The following is a 19,788-nucleotide window of genomic DNA, read 5'->3' on the forward strand; positions in this document are numbered from 1 at the left end:
GTCAGAAGCAGCCACAATTCCTGATGCCTACTTTCCTATTTGTTGCTAGATCACATGTAGCATTAATGTTTTCTGTCTCCCATTTTTCCCTCTGCTGGTCCTTGGGACCACTAAGTGCACTGTATCTTCAGTACTTCATTCTGGAGAAGGCAACCATATAAAACCTATAAAAGAAAAAAGGCGGACCAGATGACTTTATAGAAAGGAAACCATGCTTTCAAGTTATAGGTTGAAAAATTACTTCCTCCTGGTATATTTACTATATTTCATTGAGTCTAGGATGCATCCTCATCTTAATGAGATAGAAGGATTAATGAAAAAAATCATTTATTTCAGGCAATACAAGTTCTTCTGACAAATAAAGCAAGATAGTAAGCATTAAACTTTGAGAACTTGAAATGCTGAAAGAAATTCCTATAATTCAACGATCTTTTCCTCAGCAATAGCTTCTATTACAGAAAGTTTCACTTAATAGATAAGGCTGAAAATGACATTGTTTCAAATTTTATACCCTCTATTTTATGTTCATGAAGTAAAACACTACAGAACTAGGGAGACAGAGCCAGCAAATCAACAATATAAAATTTTCAGCGTGTTGGGTTTTTTTTTGTTGAAACTCACTTTATTTAAAAAAAAAACAGTCATGAACAATAAATTACAATCATTTCCCCTTTTATAAATTCTTCATAAAATATATTTCACAACTTTAAAAGAAAATCTCAAAAGTTGCTTTCATTTTTGAAGTGCTGATGACTTATTTTTTTGACCATTTTGTCATGCTGGTGAATTATTTTGTAGCTGCTACAATAGTTTGATTGATAAACATTTTACAATTAAAAACAACAACAACAACAACAAAGAGGAAAAAACAGACCAGCAGAAAGAACTATTCAGTGTGCTATTTATCTGACACTTAACACTTACTTCATCATAATGACAAAGTATCCCTTAGCACCAAAAATCTACAGGAACTCCGTCTTTCTAAGTGACAACTAGTGCAAAATAACATTCTAGGAACTAACTGTACAACCCCATATTTTAACTGGCCAGAGCTGCCTATAAGCTTATTCGAAATATTTGGTCTTTTTTTCAATTAAGACAAATTTCATAAAACACTATAAACCATGGCAAGAGACTCTGAGGAATAATTGTTTATTGAGTACCTATTATGGGCAAGGCACTGTGCACAAATTTTTGCTTTCATTTTTCCTCTAGCAAATATCCAGGAATTTCCAAGTATCATCAACCTTCTTTTATTTCTTACTCCTGGCTGGAAAAGGCCTGTGGCTATATGCCATTTTTAAACTGTCCTTTTACCAACTGACCTTTAGTGCTGAGCTCACAGTAGGTACTGAATAAATACCTCCTGACTGAAAAAACAAAGACAAAGAATTTACTATCATTTTGCTTGGTATCATAGACTATTTTAGAATACAAGGACTTGAGAAAATTCCAGGAGAAACTTCCCGATCACCTCATACCTTTGCTGCCAATGAAAGAAAGAATTCACTTCACAGGTGAAATCTTTCAAAATAAATGATAATTGTTAACTATTTTAAATGAGGCAAGACCAAAAAACTATGTACTTAGGAAACCATGGCTCCAAGCACATGGATATTTGAAGAGCAAACGCACTGGCATACTATCACCCGAATCATCATGGATCTCTACTGAAGTGCAATGTTACTGATACAACATTATAATACTTTTCACTTCCAGTAACTCAATCCCCTTGGCCAGATGTGTTACAGTAATTTGGTGATCCAGAGGGTCAATTATCATGAGGTTCCAGTGTATTTCCACCTCATTTCCAAAAAATGTCTTGTATTTATTAGCTTGAAAGTGATGTTCAAAGTATATGATTTTTTTTTATTTTAAAAGGTTTTATTTAAAAAAAAATAAAAGGTTTTATATCAGTCCAAATTTTAAACTTCCAGACCAAGTAACGCATAATTCAGAACTTTACATACTCTTAATTTTTTGTGCTTTTTCACCTTCTCAAGTTCCCAAACACATTTTAAGTAAGGAAAAAATTATGATAGTAAAATTCCAAAGGTTATGGAAGTTCAAAAAAGCTGAGGAGACACACTGGGTGTCAACTATGCTTGGATTAAAAAAAAAAAAAAACAAAACTCAGGAAAAAAAAAGCTGAGGAGACTGCAAACTATTAACAATTTCAGTATTCTAGTAATTTTTTTTTTTTTTTTACTTTGACCAAAGATTCTAGTGCTTTATAAAGACTAACCTAGATACAATGGTCTTGAAGTCTATCTAACCTTAAAGGCTAATACTCTGTTTTTAGCAAAACTTTCCTTAGATTTTAATTATCTGCATTTATAGGAAAACAAATTGGAGACAACCACATAGGGTCAAAAATCAAACTAACTTCAATTAGAGTAACAGTCTATTGGTTTTTGACATAGACCATACCAAGTGATTGTATACAATCAATAACTTTGAAGTTTCTACTTGAAAGATATAGTTGATGCCACAGTATTTCATCCATTTGCCACGCTGTATAGGTATCATCTCCCACTTCAGAAAAAGGTAATCAACATTTAACACAACCATATCACTATCATTACTGTGTTAAATTAGGCAAGAGAAAACAGCATTAGTGCCAAAATGAAAGGAATTCCAGTGATTAAACAAGAGACCGTATCAGGGCAGGCAATGTGAGGGTAGAGCTCATTCTATTTCTTCAACTTTATGCTGAGGCTTAGACAGTCTTGAAATCAAAACTGAATATATCAAGTAGGATAGTTCATATATTGCAGAGTTTTCAGAAACAGAGGATTCCTGTGTTCAGATTTCTATCAGATTGCAGATGCTCAAGTGCAGACATGTTCCAGTGCAATGGTTTAATTGGTTAAGTGAATGCTTGGTTACCTAAAGAAGGTATGACTGAATCATCAAGGTCCTTGCCAACCTGCTACCACATGATTGCATGGCTAATTCAACTCCTGCAGCTATAGGGCACTGGAGAGCTCAAACATACTTCAGCAGCTTTGGATCACTTAATTTTGTTTATGTTTAATCGGATAATTGTAGACCCTCCAAAATGATGCCTTAAAAAAAGCTGTATAATATTACAAAAATAAAAAGTGTAGTATGATTTCATTAGAGGGAGGGACAGGATAGGAAGATGAGGGAAGGTTCTTTTATTTTTCATCACTGATTTCACCAGCAAATCTCAAAAACCCAAACCTACATCAAATAATTTAAACAGAAGTGGCATTTTCTTCATATGGAATGCAAAATGCACACATTCACATACTTACATATACATAAATATATACATATATGTTTCCTTTACAAAGCTTCAAAGGTTGCATTGCCAGCATGCAAACCTCTTCTTCCATGGAAATTCCTAATACTGACAAGGAATGTCTAAAATACTTAAGAGACTTATTTCCAGGAAACTGGACTTTCTTCTCTTCTTGGCTCTTAGAGAATTTTCCTGCCAAACTTCTACCAATGATCATTTTAAAAAATGTACACCCACATTGGTAATACACATTTAAAACATACTAACAAAATGGCCAGCTTGGACTTAAGAAAAACGAGGAAAAAAAACACCCCACAATAAAATCTAAACCCTTAGAAGGTGGAGTTTAGCTTTTTATATTCTTTTTCAGCCACATTATGTTGTTGCATCACTGTTAAAACATAAGCAGCATATCATCCAAGATATTTGCAAACAATATATATGTCACGTTTCCCAGCTGCTATCTTTAAATGCAATTTGTACTAATCTGAGTTCTAGTTCAAAAGCATCTGGACGATCCTGAGGGTTTGCAGCGAGCATTTCCTTAATCAGTTGTTTCATTCGCCCATTCATAGACTTTTTCTTCACAGGAATGAGAAGTTCCATTTTGGGATTTTCCAGAAGCGCCTCTCCAACAGGCACAATCTCAGTTCCTTGTTTTACATAACTCCCCAAGAGTTCCTTCTTTGTCTCTGTGTCTATGAATGTGATCCTTTCCAGCATTGCCCAGATGATAATCCCCAGAGCAAAGATGTCAGCTTTTGCTGTGTAATGTCCCTCCCACACTTCAGGAGCCATGTAGAAATCTGTTCCACAGGCTGTGGAAAGGAAACACTTGTTTACACTGACAGGTTCTTCTGGATTCTGCCCAGAGGCTGAACAAACTTTACTGAGACCAAAATCGGCCACTTTCAGTGTGGGCTCCAAGTCACTGGTATCCAACCTGCTTTGCGAAATCAGGATGTTATCAGGCTTAAGATCTCGGTGGATGATCTGGTTTTTATGCAAGAAAGCCAGAGCACTGCTCAGCTGAAGCATAAAGCTGGTGTTAGTTTTACGATTGGGTTTCCTGGACAATAGATACTCATTCATATCGCCGCCGTCACAAAAATCCATCACAAACCACAAGTAATAGGCGCTTCTGGGATCAAAGGCAATTTCTCCTTTTAATGAAGTCTCTACAAGCTATAAAAGGGGGAAAAAACAGATTACAACCATCTGCACAGTTTATACAATTCAGCTACGGGAAAACAATAACTGATTAATAAGTTGGACTCCCAATTAAAATGGAAATCCCGTGAATGTTTTATTTGGTCAGTGCTTTCATATGTGCATTTTAAATTTCAGTACTTTAAACTGTCACTTTGCCCCTAATGAATACACACCAAATCTCAAAGTCAAGAGGTAAAAACTTATTTAAAAATAGCTTTAAGGGGGCGCCTGGGTGGCTCAGTTGGTTAAGCGACTGCCTTCGGCTCAGGTCATGATCCTGGAGTCCCGGGATCGAGTCCCGCATCGGGCTCTTTGCTCAGCGAGGAGTCTCCTTCTCCCTCTGACCCTCCCCACCTCATGCTTTCTCTCTCTCTCAAATAAATAAAATCTTAAAAAAAAAAAAAAAACAGCTTTAGGGGCACCTAGCTGGCTCAGTTGGTAGAGCATGGGACTCCTGATCTCAGGGTCATGAGTTTAAGTCCCACATTGGGCACAGAGCTTACTAAATCATAAACAAACAAATAAATGCTTTATTTTGAAAAATGTCCAACTGGCTACACATTTTCTGCATGTGTTAATGGAGCTGAACTCTACCTACCTAGCCAATAGCTTCATGAAAAAATTGACATTTCAGCAGCTAGAAGACCTGGGAGATTGCCAACTGGGGTATAAACACCAATTAGGAAGTTCTATTCAATTAAACTGCCTGAAATATGTTTCTTGTTCACTGGACATATACTATCAACATTATACAATCTGTAAAATTAAGAGAAAAATGATCAGGAACACTAGTTGTTAAGGAAATAAAGCCTTCCTGTAGTCACTGATAAAAATAAAGACTGCCATTATTACTTGATAAACTTCTACAGGCAGAATGCAAATATACTGGGGGCGCCTGGGTGCCTCAGTCGTTAAGCGTATGCCTTCGGCTAAGGTCATGATCCCAGGGACCTGGGATCGAGCCCCGCATCGGGCTCCCTGCTCCGCGGGAAGCCTGCTCCCCCCTCTCCCACTCCCCCTGCTTGTGTTCCCTCTCTCGCTGTGTCTCTCTCTGTCAAATAAATAAATAAAATCTTAAAAAAAAAAACCAGAATGCAAATATACTGGCTATCTCTATCACTGTATGGCTTCTAAAAACCAATTTATAAAAAAACGTTTTTACATTTTGATATAAAAATTCAAATCTGAGTTTGTATATTTCTTTTTTTTTTAAAGATTTTATTTATTCATTTGAGAGACAGAATGAGAGAAAGAACGAGCAGGGATAATGGCAGAGGGAGAGGGAGAAGCAGACTCACCGCTAAGCAGGGAACACGATGTGGGGCTCATCCCAGGACTCCGGGATCGTGATCTGAGCCGAAGGCAGATGCTTAACCAACTGAGCCACCCAGGCGCCCCAGAGTTTGTATATTTCTTTGCTACAAGCTGAAAACCTAGAATAAGTCACTATTTTATTTGTTATCATTATCAAATTATAACTCTATTACCTGAAATTCAAGACTATTAATTACTTTACTGAATATGAACACCATTCTAAAATACAGCATACAGGGCTTTGAAAGCATTTGTCTCATGGTGCCTTTTCAGACCCCCTGAATAGAAACTCAGCAGGGAAGCTGAAGAGTTGTTGAAGAATGAATGAACTGCTAATTTTACATTTAAGTCTACTAGTACTTCCTCTTGTCATTTTGGAGGGCAGAAGCAAAGAACACCTTTTCTTTCACACCATCTCCCCCAATGGCAAACAGCTGTAATTGCAACAGTCTGCAGATGTCTTTTTTGCGTGCATTTTCTTTGTTCCATGTGTTTGCCAGTGAGCCAGAAAATGAAAGACTAGAAAGGTACAGATCACACAATTATTTACCAGGTGCACTGTTACTAAATATGCTGAGATTAAAGACCAGTGCCATCACTCTTCATTTCCTCTCTTCTTCTCTTTACTCTCAAAAGCAAACTTCCTAAATAGCTTTGAGCAACGCAAAGTCCCAGCATTCAAAGAATGGTTTAGAGTAAGGCCAGATAGTAAGTATTTTAGGCTTGACAAGCCACATAAAGTCTCTGTTCCATATTTTTCTTTCTTTTCTTTATTTCTTTTTCTTAAACAACTCTTTAAAAATGTAAAAACTATTTTTAGCATCTGGGCCATATAAATACTGCCTGAGGGCTATAGTTTGAGGGCTGCTGGTTGAGAGAGCCCAATCCGCTTATTTCCACATGTAGAGGATGTCATCAGCCATTGGTTCTCTTGCCTGAAGTCCTTCAACAGCTTCCCTGTTCTCTCAGGATACAGTCTAAGGTCTTTAACATGGGCTATGGGATGCTCTGACCCTGCTGATCTTTCTAGTCTCATCTAAAACAACTCTCCTGGCATAGTACAGTCTTACTATCTTCTTTCAATTCTTAGAATGCTTTGTACTTTTTGCTTCAAGACATTTGTATGTACAGATCTTTCTGGCTGGAAAGTTTTCTCACTCACCTGGCTAACTCCTCTTTATCCTTCAAGTTTCAGTTGAAACGGTTCGTAATTCCTGAACCCAGGTTATGTCAGGTTCTCTATCATACACTCCTATATCATTCTGTACCTTTCATTCATGACACTTATACAAGTTATACAGACTGGCCACTAAGTTCCTATGTTGAGACTGTATTCTCTGTTATTTGTTCTCCATTTTCTTCTAAGTAAGTTTTTTAGCTATTAAGAACTTAATCATTCAGAACAAGGAAAACATCTAGAAAAATATGGAAAAAACACAAATTTGTGTAGATAATGGAGAAAGCCATGCATAGGGACTCTGTGGTCACACTATAGATTTAATTGTTTTTACCAGATGTAAATTTAAAGAAGGCACTTGCCAAGGTGTTGATCAATGTCTTAACTAAATAAATTCATAGAAAAGACAATTAATAGAGCTACCTATTACTGAGTACTTCCTATGTGCCAAGTATTATAACTGTTATCATCTCTAATTTTGACAACTTCCATGGAAGGTAAAAATTATTATTATTTTACATCTGAAGATACAGATGCTAGAAGAGATGAGTTATTTAGCCAAGATCATACAGCTAGCAAAAGTGATACAAGTCAAACACATGCCTATCAGCCTTTAAAAGATAAAAGAGAGTACTAAATAAAAAGGTGCTTTAGATTAAAAAAAATCATTGGGTCAAGTCTGGAAGTACTTTACATCTTCTTCTTCTTCTTCTTATTTTTTTAAGTAATCTCTACACCCAACATGGGGCTCAAACTTACAACCCCAAGATCAAGAGTTGCATGCTCTACTGAGCCAGCCAGGCACCCCAATACTTTACATCTTAAAGCCTTCAAAGACCACCTAATACCTAGTTACTATAAAGGTTGCTTGATCTGGACTCAAGGATACCATTAGCACTAAGTCATATATTTAAATGTCTTTGTATTTGTAGACCAATTCAATGGCAAAGTTCATCAAGGTTTTATCCACTTTTAAGAGGGAGTGTGGTAAGAATGTTTCTAACAGGGGCGCCTGGGTGGCTCAGTCATTAAGCGTCTGTCTTCGGCTCAGGTCATGATCCCAGGGTCCTGGGATCAAGCCCCGCATCGGATCGGGCTCCCTGCTCACTGGGAAGCCTGCTTCTCCCTCTCCCACTGCCCCTGCTTGTGCTCCCCCTCTCGCTGTGTCTCTGTCAAATAAATAAAAATCTTTACAAAAAAAAAAAAAAAGAATGTTTCTAATATTTTCTATCAGTGCAACTTACATACTAAGCACTTTTTTTTTTTAAAGATTTTATTTATTTATTCGACAAAGAGAGACACAGCGAGAGAGGGGACACAAGCAGGGGCAGAGGGAGAGGGAGAACTGGACTCCCCACTGAGCAAGGAGCCCCATGTGGGACTCGATCCCATCATGACCTGAGCTGAAGGCAGACGCTTAACAACTGAGCCACCCAGGCGCCCCATACTGAATAAAAAAGTAAACAATAAATGGAATAGAGGCTAAATAGTTGTGCTTTATAGTCACTGTCTTTTTTTTTTTTTTTTTTTTTTTTAAGATTTATTTGAGAGAGAGAGCACATGAAGCGGGAGGGTCAGAGGGAGAAGTAGACTCCCCGCTGAGCAGGGAGCCCCACACAGGACTCAATCCAGGGACTCCAGGATCATGACCTGAGCCGAAGGCAGCCACTTAACCAACTGAGCAACCCAGGCGCCCTATAGTCACTGTCTTAAGACGTAAAACTTCAGGATATAGCATGCTAAACTGCAATATAAATTAGGTTCTCAAGATTGATTATTTGTTCACCATATAATGAAAGCTGCAAGTTTCTAATGACACAGATTAATGTGTTTGTTTCTTTGTTGATCCTGGTCCAAAAGCTTCTGTTGTTTTAAAATCATACTTCTGTACCCTGATGGTAAAATTCTGAATTTAGACATACTCATGGAAAGTTGTTTCCTTTTCCAAGAATGACTGGACTTAAGAAATTTTTCTCTGATCTTTAACTAGCTATGTCTTAAGTATCTTTTCTCTTTAGCAAATATAGGCCTACTAGAGATTTTGATCTATGTCAGAAGCCAGCCAACCAACCAACCAAGTAAATAAATAAACAAACAAACAAACCTTTTTCCTATGTTAATGCTTTCCCCAGGTCTACAAAAAACATAATTTGAAGGCAAGAGTAATTTGGAAGTTAAAGGAACACAAGTTTTAGCAGTCAGATAGTCTCCTACATTCAGTTCCCAATTCTGCCACTTGCTGGATATGTGACTTGGATAAATTCATTATCTATTCTAAGCCTCAGTGTCTTCATTTGTAATGATGATAATAATAGTACTACCCTCACAGGATTGTTCTGAGCAACTGCCTTTAAAACGCTTAGCACAGAGTGTGGAACTGAGTAGGAACCCAAATGTTCGCTATTAGCACTATTAATAACATTCAAATGCTATGCCACATACTTCATGAAAATTAACTAGAGTTGCATGGTTAAGAAACCACACAACCCTCTAAAACAGCAAAGGCTTATATTCAAATCAGTAATTTATAAAGAAATGCCCAAATTACCTATATGGGTAATGCTATTGATTGTGGAATTTTTCCTTTTCTTCTGGCTTCAGTTCCAAAAAACTTGATTTCAAATAAGTGAACTTATTAGACTCTAATCTCGATCACTTCTCTAGCTTCATGTGTTGCCCCATTCCCATGCAGATTGGCAAGTACCATGGCATAACAGGTGGCTTATGTTATTTTTAGGTATTTGCATCACAGGTTTAAATAAAACCTTGTTTTAAAGCAAACATCTACTTAGTTCTTGGCAGACCTTATCTACTCCTAACTATACAAACACCTGCATTTAAAAGTAGAAGCTCATCTGACTTTTATTCCTCTTCTTGCTGACCAATACTAAGTTCAAGTTATTTCTATTTCCCATTCAACCACACATACCTGTAAATAAAGGGAAGAATTAGAGCCGTGGGACATTTTTTGCACCATCCCATCTTTCTGTAGGATGCATTCCTCCAAGTGAATCACATTTGGATGCTGGCTCTTGATACTGCTTAGTGCCCAGAACTCACGCAGGGCTAGTTCAACATTTTCAGGTGCATGGCATCGAATTTTCTTCACTGCCACCCGTGCAGAGGTCTTTCTGATGACTGCTTCATATACAACACCGTAACTGCCTCGGCCTACCTCCCGTATTAGATCGTACTTTGGCTGGCTACTCACCATCTTCAAGGTCAAAGTTTCTGGAAAAATCAACAAAGTGCTCTGTTGAAATTATACTTACTGGCTTGTATACCTTCTTATGTATGATTTAATTATCTGCCTCACTGTTTGCAGTGCTTGAAAGATATTTGATACAACTTGGGCAAATCTAAATATTTGAGTAATAATAATAATAAAGCAGCTAACACTTTGGTAGTACTTACCATATATCGGGAACTGTTCTAAGCACTTCATAATATTAAATTCATTTGATCCTCACAACAATATTATGAAATAGATACTATTATGGTCATTTTATAGATGAGAAAACTAAAGCACAGAGAGTTTAAGCAACATGCCTAAGGTAAAACAGCTATTAACTGGTGGACCTGGGTTTTGAAACCAGGCCATCTGGCTCTGACATTCATAACCATAACCATTACACTATACTGCCTCTCATACAAACTGCTTCAAAATATTACTGTTAAAAATAAACCAAAAAACTCATCATTCTTATTTACTGATCATCAAAAAAGAAACTCCAGCTTCTCCTTAAAGCTGACACACAAACAAAAGTTCATAAAATTGTCAAAACAAAAACAAAAAAACCTCCCAAGTTAGAAATACAAACACCTGGCTTGTGCTTAGGGACTGAAAGTGAACCAGATTACATATAGAATTGAAAATGTTTTTTTTTTTTTTTTTTAAAGTAAACTGTGTATGTCCCTATTTTAACTTTGTTTATGTTATTTCCTCATTTCTTGCAAAATAAATGAAAATAAAGTCTGTGGAGAAAAATGGTCCTCTAAAAATAAAGCAAGCTACGTAGAATATTGTTACTTTTCTGTTGTTAAATTTAAACAACAGCTATTTAGATATAGGCCATTTTTGCCACCAAAAATTGTCCTCTGACAGTTCTTTCAAATTCAACTTGATAAATCATTTAAAGGCAGAAGCAAAGGCCCCACAGAGAAACGCTCATGAGTCGAATCAAGAAAGTCTATAAAGTGTGCCACATCATTCTCCAAAGAATGTTAGGATTCTAATGAGCTTCAGGAACAAATTCTTATTTGTAGACTGCCACGATGGGCAAGAGATTATCCAATATTCACAGTGTATAGTTCGGGGGAACAAGAAGCTACTGACTCTTGAGCCTGAAAAAATGGGTACAGCTACTTTAAGTCCATAGGATGGATTTAATAAAGAAAATGAAAGCTTCTGAGATCACTTTAGTCCCACTTCCCCTAACTGGAACCCCCCTTCAAATTCCTACTGCATTTCCTAGTGTCCGATATCCTGCCACGGGATCCTTGCCCCAGGTCCACAGTAGACACTCCTTCCTGCTCTCCGTGGATCACCAATTACTATCTATTTCAAAGTGGCTCCTGTCTTGCAAGCGGTCCCATACCCACACACGAAAGCACCCGAGTAAGGGGCAGAGAGGGCGTTTATGAAATCCCTGCATGCGAACCCAAGCGACCGGCCAGCACTTCCCGGGCCCCCACGCCCGCCCCGCTAAGCCAGCGCTCGGCGGCCGGCGGGCCAGGCCACACACCTGCCGGGCCGGGGAAGGGCCAGTCCTGGGCAGAGGTGGTGGCCGACGCGGCGGCTCAGCGCCCCGCTCATTGGCCGAGTATCAGGCCCTCCCCCTCCCCGGCGGCGGCCAGACGAAACCCGGAGGGGATCCTCCGAGGCCCTTCACTCCGAGGAGCCAGTCCTGCGGCTGCCTCAACTCCTCGTGGCTGGCGGCTGAGGCCCGGGGCCTGGGGAGGAGGCCAGGGGCTAGAAGAGGAGGCCGCAGCTAGGGCCGGTGGCCTGAGGGGTGCGGGCCGGAGGCCTGAGGAGCGCGGGGCCTTCCCTAGCATGACTCCGCTGACAGGTCTGTGACAGGCCTCCCGGGGAGGGAGGCGCATGCAAGGCCCTCGGCTCTGCAGCAGGGCCTCCGTGCCAGGGCCTAAGGGCCACATTTACCTCAGGATAGCCGCCGCCGCTTCTCCCTCTCACGGGCTCTGCAGGCCGCCATTATCGGGCAGCTCGCGCCTCAGCCTCCGCGGCCTCCAGTCAGAGACCGGCGCGCGCCCCCGTGGTGCGCGCGGACACACCCCCTTACGCCGCGCGGCCCCGCCCCCCTCCGGCTTTCCGTAGCGCGAGCCGGGACGCCGAGCGCCATCCCTATTGGGCGCGCACCCCGCGCTCCGCCAGCCTCCTCCCTCTCCCGCGGCTCGCAGGAGCCAGGAGTCGCCGAAGGTGTGCGCGCTCCGGAACGCACCACTAGTGCCCCTCCCCGCAGGGGTGGCCGGGCCCGGGAACGGGGAGGCCGCTGCCCGCCGGGGCTCGGTGACCGTCCAGCCGCAGCGGGCGCGCACGGCCCGCGGGCCCCGGGGATGGTCTGCGGCAGCAGGTCCGGGCCTGGGGGTGCGCGCGCCCGACGCGGCCTCCCCGCTCCCTCCCCGCCCCCCTTCCCGCCTACCGAGCTGCGGGCAGGTGTGCGGGGGTCGCTGGGGCGGAACGCCTGGTGCATCTTCTTCGGCTCGGGCCTGGGGTGCCGGCGGGACGCGGAGCTCTTCGGGCTGGCCCGCGGGGAGGCGCGGCGCGAGCTGGGAGGCCTGGCGTCCGCCCCGCCGGGAGGGAGGCTGCACCTTTTGTCAGAGTCACTGAGCCATGTTTGCGGACGGTGCAGTTGCCCAGGCGGCGGCGGCGGCGCGGGACTGGGTGCGATCATCTGGGAGGACGCCGTCCCCTGCCCCGCCGGCGCGGTGGTATCTCCCTTAAAGAAGCCGGCACCTCATTGTTCCCGGGCCGCGGAGGCCGGGAGTCAGGGGCGCCCTGCCCCGCGCGGGGAGGAAGGGGCGGCGGCGCCCACACCCGCACCTGGCCGCTGCCCGCCCGCGCAGGCCCTGCCTGGCGGCGTCCCCCGCAGGAAGTCGGGATCCAGCCAGCGCGCGGCGACGGGCGGCGGTCCGAGGCGGCCGGGACGGACCGCGAAGACAGCCGTTCTCTCGCGGCCCGACGGACAGCGGTCTGTCAGATCCCGGCACGCAGTCGCCTGACAGCCAGCCCGGGACTGTCAGTGACTCAGAGCCTCGGACCAACACATTATTCAGTTAGTTACACAGAGCAGTAAGCATCCGCCAGAAGCGTCGGCCCTTCTTCACCAATTTATTCTGCACCTACTATTTATCAATAAAGTGGTTGTTCCTCCTCCCGGTGCTGCAGTAGGCACGATGTGCAAAGAATCCCTGTCAGTGCCCTCAAGGATCAACCACTTACCCGTTTTATTTGCTGTCCTCTATTTATGGACCTTCTGAGAGTCTGGGACTGGGTTAGGTCTTTAAATTAGCTTTTCTAATCCTGACCAAATCCCACAGGGTAGGCTTTATTGCTAACCCTGTTTTTACAGGTGAGGAAACAGACCTCTGCCTTAGTTGACCAAAAGTTGTGTAGTTTGGGGGGGTGTGTGTACCTGCCTTGAATACCCACTGTCCTGGTATAACTCCCCCGCCAAAAACCCAACAACACCCTGCTCTATAATCTGTTCAGACTTTTGTTCTGAGTGCCATCTACCAGTCTTCAGCCCTCCGCTGGGGATACTGATGCCAGCCAAGGTTAGTTTCTGTCCTTGAAATTAGAGGGAAACTATAGAAGGCCTTAATACCTGTGTGGGTAATTGATCAAAATCAGGAGAGGGGTTATCTCTTTTGGTCAGAAGAGCCTTTTCCTCTTGTTTGTCTCAGTCATTAAATATAGGAGTCCCTCCTCTCAAGCTGACTGCAGAACTGAGACTTGAAATCCAACTCCGTAACCCCCGAAGATAGGCTGACTAAAGATTGTTCAGTTCCTATAGAGTCTGAAGCTTAAAAAATTGGGGGTGTTTTCTTTAGGAAAAAGATTACAAAATGGCCCCTTGAGCACGTTGCTGGGGCCTTGGAAAGTATCTTTGTAAGGGAGTCTGCTTAAGACTCTCCCTCTCCCTCTATCCCCACCCCGCATGCTCTCTCTCTCAAATAAATAAAATACATCTTTAAAAAATTTTAAACAAGCCTAGGATGATGTTATATCTGAGTTAAAGGAATGAATGAAGTATGTATTTTCCTCTTAAGTGTGTTTTCTACTTTCTGCTGAAAAGGCCTAGAAACAATCACCAGTCCAGTAGTAATGAACACCCCTAATGCACAGATTTGGTCTCTAAACACCATTTTCCAGTTTTAAAAAAATTAAAAATTTAGCAAAGAAAACCAAGGCTCCTTTGATAAATGGCTGGATCCAGATCTGGAGCAGGAAAGATGAAGTTGGGTCATCTTGTGTCTGGAAGCCAGGAAGCTATCAAAGACTATTGGGGTCATGTAAAAATGACTGAGGAACCAATATGAAGGGCCCTACTGGCCTAAGATGGAACAATTTGAGGATGAAAAGAAAAATAATGACTTCTGTTGATCATAACACATAAAATATGTAAGAACCCATTAATTAATAATGATACTTAAGAAAAACAACACATTGTTATCAATGGAGTTTTATAGTGAATCAACAATTACTCTGAACATTGATAAAGAGAAATAAACATTTTTCTGGTCATTGCTTGATCAGTTATAGTGCATGTAACCAAACGATAGCTAAGAAAAAGTTATTTTTTGTAGAAGAATTCTAACTAATAAATGCAAAAGAAATGGTAGGATTAGAAAAGTACGATTTTGCAAACCTTAATAAAATAATGAGTCTAGGCGACAATCAGGAAATGATGCTAAAACAATTGGATGAAAGGTGTTGGGGAACTTTGTAATGGAGAGCTTAGGCTGACACTGCCGGAACCCAGTGACCAAACTTAACATTACTAAGAGGGGGATTCAGCGCTCTCCATGAAATATTGTTGCCTTAAAAAGCAAAAAAAAAGAGTCTAAGCCTAATCAAGCCAAGATCTAATTACCAGTTTACCAGAAATCAGGGGGATAGAGAAATACCATAATCAGCCCAATTCAAAATGTGGGACATCATACAGGACAAGTGACCTGGTTTTTGCAACAAATTCATGGCATGAAATTACAAAAGGAAGATAGAATGTTAAAGTATAAAACTCAAGACACGTGCCAAATGCGTTAACCTTATTTGGATCCTGATTCAAGTGTGCCAACTGTCAAAAGACATGTGTGGTACCAGCAGGGAAATTTGAATATGGACTGATAGATTAAGGAATTATTATTCTTTTTTGTTAGATGTGATAATGACATAGTGCCTGTGGAAATAAGAGCCTTGTTCAATTTGAATGAAACATTGATGAGTTATAGATAAAATGTAATGACGTCTGGGCTGTGCTTTACTATTCCACAAGCAGTATAGCAAACAAAAAGAGGGAGGAAGTTGGCAAAATGTTGACAGTTGTTGAAACCTGGTGCTGGGTACATTGGGGTTCATTATACTATTCTACTTGTGTATATGTCTGAATATACAAGTTATATATACAAGTTATAAGAAGTAGACAGTATGCTCAAAAAATGAAATGTCAGGGATAGGTGGGAACTTGGATGTAGCGATCCTGCCCCCTTGTGGTCGGTTCCATTGGTACAGCTACTGCCCCAGCCGTAAAGGCAGGTCTGAATTCTCAGAGCTGTCAGGAGTAGGGTGATAAATCTCCCAAGAACCCTAGGAAATGGGTAGTACTAGTATACCATTTTAAAGCTGGAGAAAGGGAGATTCAGAGGGACTCAGTAAGTTCAGTTTCTAGTAAGTCACTGGTAGAGCCAAAACTCCAGGTTCCAAACCCCATAAATTACTGTGTCCCCAGACTTTCCTTTTCCTATCTGAACAAAGGGGTCCCATGAGAAGAGGCAAGTGGAGATGCCCCTATTTAAAATAGGTCTCCAGGAAGCAGATCATCAGGCAGCAATTTCCCCTATAAACTACAGATAAATATAAATAGGTACTATAAATGTAAATAAAAATAGGTAATATTCATATAACCCTCTGTGCCAGCACTATGCAAAGTGCCATTTGTACATGATCTCACTCTGTCTGCATAGTTATCCTGTGAGGCATGTACTATTATTACTTCCCTTTTACAACCGAGGAAACGGAGTTTCCAGGAGGACAAAGTCACATAGCTAGGAAACATCTGAACTGGGACTTGAACCCAGGTCTGACTACAATACTCCTGTATTTTTTACTGAATTTTTTTGAGATATGGTTTACATACAGTGAAATGCTCACATCTTAAGAATATAATGCTTGTGTTTTTAACCCCCAGTAACTATTGTATCCTGCTTGTCTCACTTCTAGCGTGAAGACAAATATTAATTTTTTTGTGGATAGTTTTTAAATTTTTTTCTACGTAGGAATGGGAGCTATGGAAGAGAAGAAAATGGTCACGAAAGGAAGGGTGCATGGGTAAGGTCAAAGTTAACAGTTCTGCCTAGAACAAACCATCCCGCTGATGATTTTTTTTTTCCTTGTAGGAAAGGGTGGCTCCTATTTTTATCTCCTCCCTTCTTTTATTTTTTTTTATTTTTTTACTTTTAAGATTTTATTTATTTATTTGACAGAGAGATAGAGAGCACAAGTAGGCAGAGAAGCAGGCAGAAGGAGAGGGAGAAGCAGGCTCCCCGCAGAGCAGGGAGCCCGATGTGGGACTCGATCCCAGGACTATGGATCATGACCTGAGCCTTAGGCAGCCGCTTAACTGACTGAGCCACCCAGGCGCCCCTCTCTTCTTTTAGAAGACTCTCCATCATGCCCTCTCAGCTAGTTATACATATAATTAAGTCAGTGGATCTCAAATGGGGCAGTTTGTCTTTCAGGGTGCATTTGGCAATGTCTGGAGACATTTTTGGTTATCACACTGGGAGGGTAGGTGCTGCTTGCATCCAGTAGGTAGAGACTGAGAGCTGCTACAAGGCACAGGATAGTCCCCCATCTCAAAGAATTATCCTGCTTAAAATGTCAATAGTGTGGGAACTGAGAAACCGTGATCTAAGTGACAGCAGTAGACCCGCTATGCAAACGCAGCTTCAGGGCAAGTCTCTTAGTCTCCTTTCCCCCCAGATCTCTGGCCCTAAATTCCTCCTCTGCAGAAATCCTGGAGGCATCACTGATGTTTCATCAGAGACCTACTACCCTCTGAAGTCATCGTACCCTGGGCCAGCCACAAGGTGTTATCAACATGCTGCCAAATTATTAAGGACGAGTAACCAGGTGTACCAGTGACTGTTGGGGAGAGCAGTTCCTATCTTGCCATAGCAGGGAGAATCCGCATCCATGCTCTCTCCCATCTCCTTCCAGCCCCAACACTGCACGGGGAGGCTGATGGAGAAACTCCTTTAAGGAGAATGCCAGCTCGGCACTGACATGCTCTGTGACCTTGAATAAGTCTCCTTGTTCCGTGCCTCAGTTTCTCCATATGCATAAGGGGTCTGACCAGCTCATCTCTACAGATCCAGCCAGCTCTGCCACTCTGAGTCTTCAGTCCTAAACTCCACTGTGCTTGTACCAAGAAGACTGAAATGCTTATTTCTGATCCAGCCCCCAAACTGGTGATTTAGAGGCCCAAGAAAGTCATGTGCCAGCCATAACTTTAGCTGTTGGGTCTTTGGTCAAGGGCAGGGGGTGTGGAGCTTGGTCCTAATTACCAGCGCTCCAACTGTTCTCAGTCCTCACCGAGATACTTGGACACTCCTTCAAACTGACATTCTTTGAATGTTTGGTCAACGGTCATTTAGAGCAGGGGGTGAGTGCTGTTTGGGGAAAAGGCAGAACTCCACTTAGCTTCCCAATGGTCCTGAGCAACTGGATCCTGGACAAACCTGCAGAGTGCATGTAACAAGACAAAAAGGCCTGCTACTCAGTGGAGCACGGGGTGTTACTTGGGCTCATATATCACCTAAAGACTCAGCTTCCTCTATTCTGCCTTGCACTTTGCTGACTACATCTTAAGGCTGGCCTCTCTGATGGGCCCAGGTGGTAGGCAGCAGTCCTGGGGATTCAGCCTCAGGAGTATGCACCTGCAGGAATGAGAAAGTCAGTTACTCCATTCCTCAAATAGTCCTGAGGTTGAGTCTTTGGACCTGATTGGCTCATTAAGGATGATGCGCCTTCCTTGACCAAACTCAATGTCCTGGAGGATAGCGCTTATTGACTGACAGGGGCAGCTAGCAAATGTCACTACAATACCCCTCCTGGAGAGTCACTAGTGCCTGGCACATGGTGGGCACTTTATTCATTCATTAAGCCAATAGTTATTTAGTGAGTACCTACTAGGTGCAAGAAATTATGCTAGCTGCCGATGAAAAGGCAATGAACAAGAGGACAAGTTCCCTGCCCTCATAGTCTAGCAGGGGTGACAGACACCTAAACAGCTGAAGACAGTACAAGGTGGTTAGTGCCAGAGGAGGGGGCCCTACGTTGTTCTTACATGAAAGAGGACAGGGGGTCAGGGAAAGCTTTTGACAGGAGGTGGCATTTAAATTGAGACTTGAGGGTCATAGTGAGATACTTGGACACTCCTTCAAACTGACATTCTTTGAATGTTTGGTCAACGGTCATTTAGAGCAGGGGCTGAGTGCTGTTTGGGGAAAAGGCAGAACTCCACTTAGCTTCCCAATGGTCCTGAGCAACTGGATCCTGGACAAACCTGCAGAGTGCATGTAACAAGACAAAAAGGCCTGTTACTCAGTGGAGCACGGGGTGTTACTTGGGCTCGCCCCCGACCTCCCACCTCCAAAGCCTTACCCATGTTTTCCTTCCAACAGCATACAGAACTGTTGAGGCACTGTGCCGGGCGCTGGCAAAACATGCCCTGGGGCTGGTCTCACTGAGCTCACCTTCCTCTTTACTTCCACAAATGATCATGCAATGAGACACCGAGATGCAGTTGTGCAAAGTGCTGCGAACAAACTCTAGAGGCCCAAGGCTTGTTAGTAGGCAGGGAGTGGGGGTAGGATGGTGGTTTGGGCCATGGAAGCCCTCTCTGAACATGTGACATTTATGCTAACAAATGACTGATGAGAAGCAATTAGCCAAGTGAACAGCGGAGGGAAGGGATGCGCCCAGCTGCTCTTCCAAGCCCTGAGTTGGAAGTTTAAGTCAGGAGTTGGGGGAAGCGTCAGAGGAAGGAAGCTCCATTTGCAGCTACAGATAGAAGCCTATCTCCAGCCCAACTTCATCAGTAACAAAGCTCGGATCTTCAGCAGGTCATCTGTCTGATTCCCGTTCCTATTTCCCCATAGGGCCCGACCCCAGTTGAAGGGGGCAGAGGTGTGATGATCAGCCTTAAAAGGCCAACACAAGGCCGTGGCCAGATCCTGCAGGATCTTGTAGACCCTGCTATGGATTTTGAGATACAAGTAAAGGGTCATCGAAGTTGGTTTTTTAATTGTGGTGAAATATATATAATATAAACTTGACCATTTTTAAGGGTACAGTTCAGTGGCATAAATACATTCACCTTGCGGTGCAACCATCACCACCATCCATTTCCAGAACTTTCTCATCTTCCCAAACTGAGACTCTGTCCCCGTGAAACACCAGCTCCCCACTCCCTCTTTCCCTCAGCCTCTGGCAACTGCCAGTCTACTTTCTGTCTCTGTGAACTTGACTATTCCAGGTACCTCATAGAAACACTGTATGATATTTGATAGTATT

General features: G+C 42.5%; 1 protein-coding gene across 3 annotated transcripts; it reads right to left on the bottom strand.

Moving 5' to 3' along the window:
- Positions 1–769: 769 nt before the first annotated feature.
- PDIK1L (PDLIM1 interacting kinase 1 like) lies at positions 770–12,769 on the bottom strand. 3 transcript variants are annotated; one of them, XM_035019428.1, is made up of 3 exons: positions 12,632–12,769; positions 9,901–10,202; positions 770–4,453 (listed from the first exon to the last, which is right to left on the bottom strand). In XM_035019428.1, exons 2-3 carry the CDS (start codon positions 10,183–10,185, stop codon positions 3,713–3,715), a joined length of 1,026 nt encoding a protein of 341 aa, XP_034875319.1. In that variant the 5' UTR covers positions 10,186–10,202; positions 12,632–12,769; the 3' UTR covers positions 770–3,712. The 3 variants fall into 3 exon arrangements, with proteins under 3 accessions (XP_034875319.1, XP_034875318.1, XP_034875320.1); XM_035019427.1 differs by lacking the exon at positions 12,632–12,769 and adding an exon at positions 12,133–12,587; XM_035019429.1 differs by lacking the exon at positions 12,632–12,769 and adding an exon at positions 11,717–11,830.
- Positions 12,770–19,788: the final 7,019 nt, after the last annotated feature.

Source organism: Mirounga leonina, unplaced genomic scaffold, assembly GCF_011800145.1.
Source record: "Mirounga leonina isolate KUSES-001 unplaced genomic scaffold, KU_Mleo_1.0 Mir_173, whole genome shotgun sequence".
Lineage (NCBI taxonomy): Eukaryota > Metazoa > Chordata > Mammalia > Carnivora > Phocidae > Mirounga > Mirounga leonina.